Genomic DNA, 9,599 nt, shown 5'->3' on the forward strand with positions numbered 1-9,599 from the left:
CCCAGCCCTTCTGGTGCTCTCGACACCCCCCTCCCCCACACAGCCTGATGACCCATGCTGGTGCCACCAGAGGGTCCCCCAGCTACCAGGGTTACAGGACAGGGGGCACAAGTCCACAGGCCCCTGCCCCCTTGCAGCAGCGCCTGAGCCCCAGCTGGCATCCGTGGGAGGCAACAGCTGCTGTGGCCCGAGCAGGGAGTGGAGCACAGAGCCTGGCTCCCCTCCCCGCAGGTGGCACAGCCGGAGCAGAGCCCGCGGGAAGTCAGGGGCAGGTCTAGTCTGCCTGCTGCGGGCTTGGGCAGGGAAGCTCCTTGCCCCCATGAGCCTCGCACTGCCCTGGCAAGGTGCCCCATAGGCTACATTTAGAAATGAACCAGGGCAGTGACGTTTTCAAATAGAGAGCAGACACTCCAGTTTGATGTCACTTCACGCGGACATGGCACCACCTGCACTCACCAATTCTTCATGAGTGACACGACTTTTTGGCCGGGACTGGCAGAAAGGACAGAAGCAGCTCAAGCCCTCTCAGGAATTTTAGTGATGTCTAGGGCTAAGTACAGACCTTCAAAAAGCCTGAGCCTGAATTGATCTAAGTGACATATTTTTTTTCTAAGTGGTGTAGTTAGATTGGGTATAGCCCCACAAGCTACACCCAGCAGCACCCAGGGGCACAACCCTGCGCTACTGCCCCTACAGCTGCCAGGGCAGCAGAGGGAACCTTGCCAGGGTGATGCAGGGGTCACAATGCCAGGGAGCTTCCCCACCCGGCCCCTCTCTGCCATGGTTTTATTCCTGTTTTTCTATGGGAAATAGAAAACCTGAATCCCTGGTGACGTTATATCTGGTGCACAGTGGAGCAGGAAGCAAAGCGGGGTGTTTCTATCTCTGGCAAAAAAATCAGCTTCCCTGCTTAGTGCATGCATCCCAATAGTGTGGAGGGTTGGGGAGGTGCATGATTGTTTTGGTGAGAAAAGAGTTTTTGAAACAATTGCTTAACACCTTAGCTTATTTTCAGGTCTGACTCCCATCAAGTAAAGTTGCAGATGAGAAAAGGGACTTCTCATACTGTTAGTCTCTTTGTGGGCCTCTTACCACTTGATGCCACAAGAAATGACATTAATTTTCTGCACTGGCCCGCTGAACACAGGAGAGGAGATTCTAGCCTCAGGGGTCTGGAGTTTCATTAGTCAACAGGCACTCAAAGTTAACAGATACTAGCATTACACTGCTCTTTAGCTTAAGAATACGATGTAACCTGACAGACAGATTAGGTTAAGTATGCAATTGCTGTGAGCATGTCTCTACAAGCAGCCAAGCAGAAGGATAAAGAGTTGAACTAAGCCAAAGCACAGTATCTGTAAGCAAAGGAAACACTCTAGCACAGGGGCAGGCAATCATTTTGGGCAGAGGGTCACTTACTGAGTTTTGGCAAGCCATCGAGGGCCGTATGACAGGTAGCCAGGGGCAGATAAATATTAATTTTCTAAATTAATTAGAAAAAATAGAGATAGAATGGCCTGGCAGGCCGCATCCAGCTCACAGGCTGCATTTTGCCCACCCCTGCTCTAGCATGTTTTTTTTAGATACAAGAAAACTTACAAACTTCCAATAATCTAGTAAAAGTACAGGATGTGTGTTTGACAAGGGCTGAGCTAGAGAACCAATAACAAGTGCATCACCTTAAGTTAATGTGCCTGAGTTTCTTCTATGTTACTACAGGCCTCTTCAGGGCTGCCTGAAAAATGGGTCTCAGCTATGCCTGTTTCTCTGTCAATTTACCACAGCCCCCATTCATCCCTAGGAAGAGATTAGCATTTCAATCACTACCTTCTATTGAATATCTATTCCAATTAGCTTCATAATATTTCTACCATTGACAATTAAAGCAGTCTATCAATACAAGGCCTTGTGCAGAAATACTAACAGTGCCTTCTTATGGACTTCTTCAGAAATGCATCTTCTATTGCTTAACCTCAACTTCAATAGGTAACAGATCCATATATTTACTGTTGGTGTTACAATATGCTTAATTTTTACTGCAAACTTCTTTTGCAAGAAAGCTTTAGTGATACAAGAGTATAGTATTTCAGTATCTCCACTCTGGACAAACGCTCTTAAATTTTTTTCCAGTAAATCCTCCTATGAAGATCCAGTAACATCCTCACATCTCTGCAACCCTCTATGCTAGTAAAGCACCAGTGATGCTCATGCTAAAGTTAGGCTGTCTTTTGTGAAGCCTGAGTCAAACTAGTGTTTAAAACTAAACTTATTTGAAACATAGCACTATGAATCAAGCACAAAGCCTTAGGCCCAAATTTTACAAAGGAAAGGGATTGTAGTAGTAGTGATTACAGAAAGTTTTGTATATTCAGTTTCAAACACCTAAGCAACATTAATAAAATGCAGATCAAAGGTTGTACTCTGTGTTTTTCCATTAAGCTCTCTTACGTTGGGAACCAGAAAAAGGAGAGGCATCCAGCACCACCAACTACTGGCCCAGGACTTCAGGATCAGGTGCATCTATTCTAACTGGCCATACCTCTGGTTTTGTGTCATCGTAGTAATTTAAAACTCACTGCTGTGCTAGAAAGTCTGGGTTTTCTTATGCAGACATATTTCACTTGCTCAGTTAAAGATGGAAACAGTTACAGATTCCAACACAGCTTTCAAATCTCTGTGCTCCTAATTTAACAGGAATCTTTACTAGTTTACTGGGCAAGGGAAAGAGAATCAACTATTTTGAACCACGATGAAATATACATCAGGTAGGAGTCTCAACCTTTCATTTCTGGACAGCAAAATCCAGGTGGAGTGGGTGTTCTCAGAAACGCCAGATTAATGGGATGTTCATTCCATGTCTACATCATAATACACACAGAGCAGCACAGTGCAACCATAACTAATGGTCATCAGTGGCTGATCAAATGGGCTAAAGGGATAAATTCTCAAAATGTCTCGATTCAATGGTTTTATTTTTCTAAAGAATGTTTCCAGAGGACAAAGCAACACGGAAAATTTACAAGTCTTTGTATTAGACTTTCTCTACCCCTTCAAAGAAAAAAAAAATAGCAAAGTGGATTTTTTTTATTTAGTGCCAACAATGTTCTTGACAATGAATAGTAAACAAAGACAATACCTGCCCCACAGAGCTTACATTCTAAGAAAGAGAGAAAAGATGGACTGGCATGGGGAAATCCAGTGCGTCATGCTGCTGGCACCATATATTGAGGCTAACATCTCTTTGTTGTGCTGGCAATTAGTACATAGCCATTGCATAGACCACACATTTCATATGACAGAACAAGCTTTCTCTGCAGGTTTGTGGGAGGTAGAATGCAAAGAACGTCCTCAAAAATGACTTATAAGGCAGCCCTGGGGTGAGGAAAACATTTATTCTATGTAAAAAGATTTGCTTATTTACATACTTTAAAAAAAATGGAAATAAAATTATTGGTAATGTGTTAAGCCCAGGAGGCTCAGCCACCAAACCAATCTCCTTACAAAAATAAAACTTTAAAACAACATGTTTCAGAAATAAATATAAAAAGGTAAGAAAAATAAATACAGGTATCCAAGCTATTATGGCTTAAACACAAAGGAGTAGAGTTCTTTATGGATAGGTGATCTTGGGGTCCCTGCTAAACCAGCAGCTGCCACAAACTCCCTGTCTCCCATTTTGATAAGAGAAGGGTTCCAATAGCAATGAGCAAGTTTTCTTTCAATAAAAAGTATTTTTTTAATGTTCCTGATTTAAGGAAGTCCAGAGCATTTTCATCTTTGCTGAATCTTGCCAAAAGCAGTATTCCCATGAGGTTTCCCTTGCTGAAATCTTTGTGTGCAAGAGGTTTGCACCTTCTCTCTTATTCAGAAAATAAAGTGAAGCCTCACCTGTGATCCTGCATGAACCCCATCTGACAACATGTGCATACACCCCAGGAGACTGATCAAAAAACATAGCCCCTTCTTAAAAAGCTGAGTGACAAGAAGCCCAAAGATTTCCCCACTGCTGAGTAGTGCTTCTCATGTATGGAAACCACACATTTTAAACACAGAGCTATCTACAAAACAACTTTACGTGATGGAGAACAAAGGGAAAGCTCAACTGGCTCAAAGAAGGATTCTACTGCTTCAGAGCAACAACGCAGCAGTCAGACTCAGTCAAACACAGTGTCAAGGTTTCCAGGGCAGGCCATTGTGTTTCAAGGGCCAGCTCACTGCTGTCAGGAATATGGCCAGCAGTATTCACAGTGCTCTAAGTAAAAGGAGATGGGGTTCTCTGAGCCCTGCTCCCCACTCTCCTGGGCTGCTGAACCACTCCAAGGATACAATTTCCTACCCAGAGGTTTTAGTTCTTTGTGGTCCTGTGCATCCCCTTAATATTTTGATTATCTGTCTACCTATTAAAAGGAGCAACATACCCAGGTTAACAAGAGTGGTCAATTAGGCCAAGGAATAAGATGTCTGCAATGCAAGCTCTACTTAGGTTTACAAGGTATTGGTCATGCATAAACCCCTATAGGATCCTAGCAGGCATTTAAACATTTAGTTGATGTAAGGTCAAGTTGCTAATGAACTGACTGCTGAATGGACTGTAGCCAGCTTGAATCAGTGGTAGGTTCTGCATCTGATGTCATAAGGCTCAAGAGCCATTTCAAATCAATGGTCATCCACTTTAACTCTTTTTGCCCTCAAGGAAAGATGCTGTGAAGATAAAAAAAAAAAAAAAGAAGAAAGAAAGAAAAAAAGTTTAGTATATGCAGTCCACTGAATCTTCAAGCCCAAGCTGAGTTAAATCCATACCAGCATCAAAATAATTTAAACAGACTAAAAATTAGGATTTCTTTTTTTAAATGCACCACATAAATCTCAAAGCTCCTCCAGAAATAAATCTAGAAACTTCACATGCCACACTTCTCCCAAGATCCCACAATTTTCTAAGTACATGTATTAGCAAAATTTGCAACTGGAAGCAAACTCTGAATTTATACATATGCTACTTTTGTATGCATACAAGAAAATATAATCTTATGTTCCTAACTTCAGCAGGTCAGCAGGTGCAATTGTTAGATGCATACATGCAAACTAGAAAACTTAGTAATTTACATTTATTACAACTGCAGCTGCAGCTCTGTTGGTCCTTTGCATACTTCATCCATAAATAAAATAGAGAAAAAATTCCATGGAGAAACTGCAAAGGAAAGGAAGGACCAAGAGCTAAAGTGCAGGCAACTGCTCATACGTATGACCAAACCAAACAGGGGAAAAAAAACTTTTGAGAATGTAAGTAGCTGCCTGCTCAGGAAAGTTTTGTTTTTTAAATTTAAGTGTCAGGAGTCCAATGCTCCTAGAACTACTTGCTGCTGCATACAGATTTCAGTGACATATGCTTTCTATAATCAGTATTTTGACCCAACCTGTTTCAACACAGGACAACAAATATTTTGCTTTATTTTTATTGTTTACTTGCTGTATTCAAACAGCAGTGCTTTTGCTAACATCCGTGCACTTAATCTAATGGTGTATCTAACGTAGAACAGGTTCTGGCACCTTTAGGCCACATAAGAGAAATCAGCAGAGCTCTTTATAAAGTGTTAATAATCCATTATTTGTGTGTTTCAGAAGCATACAGGATGTTTCAGCAAAGTGTACCTATTTAGAAGATCCTGTTATCTGTATCTCCCTGGACTCACTTATTACTAGTATTGAGAGAAAAGATTTGTATTCCTTAAACTCAGAAAAGTTTGACTTATTCTTAAACATCCCTAGTCAATTCTAATGTATACACTTACAAAAGCCTGTTTCATAGAGGAGGACTGCAGTTCATAATCAGCTGCCTGTATGTGGATTAGATGGCTGCAAAGCAAACAGCTCCTACAGCCACACTGGTGTGGTAACAGTGTCAATACAGATAATGTCTACTTCGTAATCTGAAGGGAAACATACAGACATACCTGAAATGGCTTTAACCTAGTTTGTCCAGGAACTAGCAGAATGAAGGCACACTAGTACAGAGTATAGCACTGAGCACCCATGAATATATATGTTCAGCAGCTTCAGCAAATGCCACCATGGATACCCACGACGATCACTTCTTAACATACAGGCATCTTTGTGAATTTGTATCATCATTATATGGCCAGTATGATTCTGATCTTACAGAGAATGGGATTTCCAGAAGGCAATACCTTGAAGAGGATTAGTAATAATACCTAGCATATTCAAAAACCCTGAAGGAATGTGTCTTAGTTCATTCTCTCCACTCGCCACCACCCTTCTCCTTCCACTGTTTCCGCTCTGCAGTTCTTTCTGCTATACAGAATGGAGAGAGGACCACAAGAAGGTTTTCATTCTTTCCCCACCCCAAGTCTTGCCTCCTATTCTTAATGACCTCTCTTCCTTTTCTATTCACCCTGTAGCAATTATACACAGGGCTTTAAGACTTAATGAAAGACCCTATAATATGATGAAGTCGCTTATTCTTATTTATACCAAAATTTTACAGTTTAGCTGATCACCATCAAAAAAAGGGAACATTTAAACATGGAACAGCCCCTCTGGATGAACCACTGAATATAAGATTGCCAAACACCTGTTTAAACAAAACCCTGTCCCAATCTTTGGGAGGCTGGATTACAAGATGTTGTAACATCGCATGTAATAATACACAAGAATGTTTGAGTCACAAGGATGTTTGGTTCCAGAGGCAGTGTTGATACAACTACAGTGTTGTCTCATTTCCTCTTTACACCATCCTTGAGGCACATAGAAACAAAAGGGCTCCAGGTTCTGCCCTGCAGTTTTAATACTACCTTAAGTCAAGGGCATGATGAAATCCAGGGCAGAGAAACTTCAGTTACCTGAAGAACACATTTACGGCATGAAAAATATCTGGATGCAATTACATAATTCAACTTGGATACCATTTTTAAAATCTTAAACACATTTCATGAAAAGGCACCCATACTATTGTTCCTTTCTCCTCGTATAGCTGTGTCTTGCCATCAAATAAATTCAGAGCATTTCCATATTACTAGGGTCTCATAGGCATGGCGAATCTCTCTTTTTAAAGGGATAGACATCTCTAGAAAGTCCATGAACGTCACCCAGGAAAGTAAAGACTTCGTTTTCAAAAGGTCAAGAGCACATATATGCATACAAAAGTGGATTCCCCCATTCACATCAGATACTTGTGGTCATCAGACTATTCATTTTGCACGTCTATTTGCTCAGGTAAATTTGCTCAGGTAAATTAAACATATAAAGGCATGTTTTTTACTTTCTCTTCAGAAAAATGATACCTACATTTCTGTTAGTTATCCTGCCACTGAACAAAAAACAATTTTTCTGACTTGTGAAAGATTTCAGAAGTTTCCCTATCCTGCAGCAGGACAAGATCAAGATCCTTTTAATTTTTTTTTTTTGCACATACACACAACAAAGACACCAACCTAGAACAGGTAAGAGCCCAGTGGATAGGGCACTCACAAGAGATGTGGGAACCTGAGGCTTGAGTCCCTGATTTAACAAATTCAGACATAAGTCTCCTATTTGGATCTCTCACATTCTTGGCAAGTGCCATGTTAGACTTGCTAGCTTTTGTGGAGAACTTCCCTCTGTTTTTGACTATAAATACCATTTTGGAAGTGAGAACCCTTACTGATTGACAGTATCCTCTGCATTCCCAGGTTTTATGGATATTTCATGATGAGGAGAAAGAGGTTGCTTAGCACTACTACATACTTTCCTACCTCTCAGATTCCATTAAGGTTAGCACTCAGTAATTACTCTTCTTCCTTGTAGGATCTCACATGTAGTATCCATTTGTTCAACACCATTGCTCAGTGTTTACATTTGGTGTGCAGACTTGTGATATAACTAGCAACGGTGTCACTGACACATTGTCTGTATTCTACAGCAAGTCTGCTTTTACAGTAGCCAGTGAACAGAGGATCCAGAGGATCGACAGTTGCCAAGAATAAGAATAGAAGTAAGTAGATGAAAACAAACTGGCTCAAGTTCGGCCTAAAAAGGACAGCTGTAGTAAAGGTTGAGCTAAGCAGAATAGTCAGGGAAGCACTGAGGTCCCAGAGGGGAGGGGAGGCAGGTGTCCAAGAGGAGTGTTTGCTCCTTAAGGAGACCATCCTCCAAGCCCAAAGGGAGGTAATCCCAACACGGATCAAAGGAAGCAGGAGGGCACATAAGCCCCCATGGCTCACCAAAAGCATCAGGGAATGTCTCCTAGCAAAAAGGGAAGCGCACACCCAATGGAAGGGAGGGGCCATTACCAGGGAGGATTATACTGCGGTTGCTCAGGGACAGTCAGGAAGGCCAAGGCGGAGATGAAACTGGGACTAGCTTCCCGGATCAAGGACAACAAGAAGTCCTTTTTTAAATACATAAGGGGCAAAAAGAAGGTTCTGGGTAATGTGGGGCCCCTGCAGGACAAGCTAGGAAATTTGGTCGTCACACCAGACAACAAAGCCAACACATTTAACCATTTATTTGCCTCCATCTTCCTAAGCAGGGACTGGAACAGCCACCCTCCTTCTGGGCCCCGCTTAGATCCCAGGGGAGGAGCACCTAGGCCAAGGGTTAGTGAGGAACTAGTCAGGGAACTTCTGGAAGGACTGGATGTATTCAAATCATCTGGTCCAGACCATCTCCACCCTAGAGTACTGAGGGAATTGACTGAGGTCATTGTGGGACCCCTGGCACGGCTTTACGAGCACTCGTGGTCCTCTGGTGTGGTACCAGAGGACTGGAAGAGGGCCAATGTGGTTCTCATCTTCAAAAAGGGGAGGACGGAGGACCTGGGAAACTATAGGCCAGTTAGTCTTACCTCAATCCTGGGTAAGCTTTTTGAGAAAATTATTCTGGCGCATGTCCACGAGGGGCCAGCAGGGGAGATTGCGCTTAGGGGCAATCAACATGGGTTCATTAGAGGCAGGTGTCCTGTCACACCAACCTGGTGGCCTTCTACAACCAGGTCACCAAATCCTTAGATGCAGGGGTAACAGTGGACATAGTCTTCCTGGACTTTCGGAAGGCCTTCAACACTCTCTCTCACCCTGTTCTCATTAAGAAATTAGGGGGCTGTGGTGTCAACACCCACACAGTCAAATTGGTTCACCAACTGGCTGGAGGGCCGCACCCAGAGAGTGGTGGTGGATGGGTCATTTTCGACTTGGAGGGATGTGGGCAGTGGGGTCCCCCAGGGCTCAGTCCTCAGGCCTGCACTGTTTAACATCTTCATCAGTGACTTGGACAAGGGGGTAAAAATTTAAACCCTGTTTAAATTTGCTGATGACACTAAGAAGTGGGGGGATGTGGGCACGCTAGAAAGGAAGGAATAGGCTGCAATCGGACCTAGACAGGTTACAAGGGTGGGCGGATGAGACTAGGATGGGATTCAACACCAACAAGTGCCAAGTGATGCACCTAGGGAGGAACAACTGGCACTATACCTACAGGTTGGGGAACTCCTTTCTCAACAGTACAGAGGCAGAAAAGGATCTTGGAGTCATCACTGACTCCAAGATGAACATGGGCCGGCAGTGTGGGGAGGCAGTCAGGAAGGCCAACCGCACCTTGTCATGCAT

General features: G+C 42.9%; 1 protein-coding gene across 3 annotated transcripts in view; it reads right to left on the reverse strand.

Annotated features, from left to right (window-relative positions):
- Positions 1-2,953: 2,953 nt before the first annotated feature.
- DHX35 (DEAH-box helicase 35) overlaps positions 2,954-9,599 on the reverse strand; it is a 53,387-nt gene continuing 46,741 nt past the window's right edge. For all 3 annotated transcript variants that reach the window (XM_019539670.1, XM_019539669.1, XM_019539672.1), the window contains one exon: positions 2,954-4,701. In XM_019539670.1, the coding sequence (XP_019395215.1) occupies positions 4,657-4,701 (45 nt within the window). In that variant the 3' untranslated portion in view covers positions 2,954-4,656. The remainder of the gene's footprint in view (positions 4,702-9,599) is intronic.

This window comes from Crocodylus porosus, unplaced genomic scaffold (assembly GCF_001723895.1).
Source record: "Crocodylus porosus isolate Cpor-Errol unplaced genomic scaffold, CroPor_comp1, whole genome shotgun sequence".
In the NCBI taxonomy this organism is placed as follows: domain Eukaryota; kingdom Metazoa; phylum Chordata; order Crocodylia; family Crocodylidae; genus Crocodylus; species Crocodylus porosus.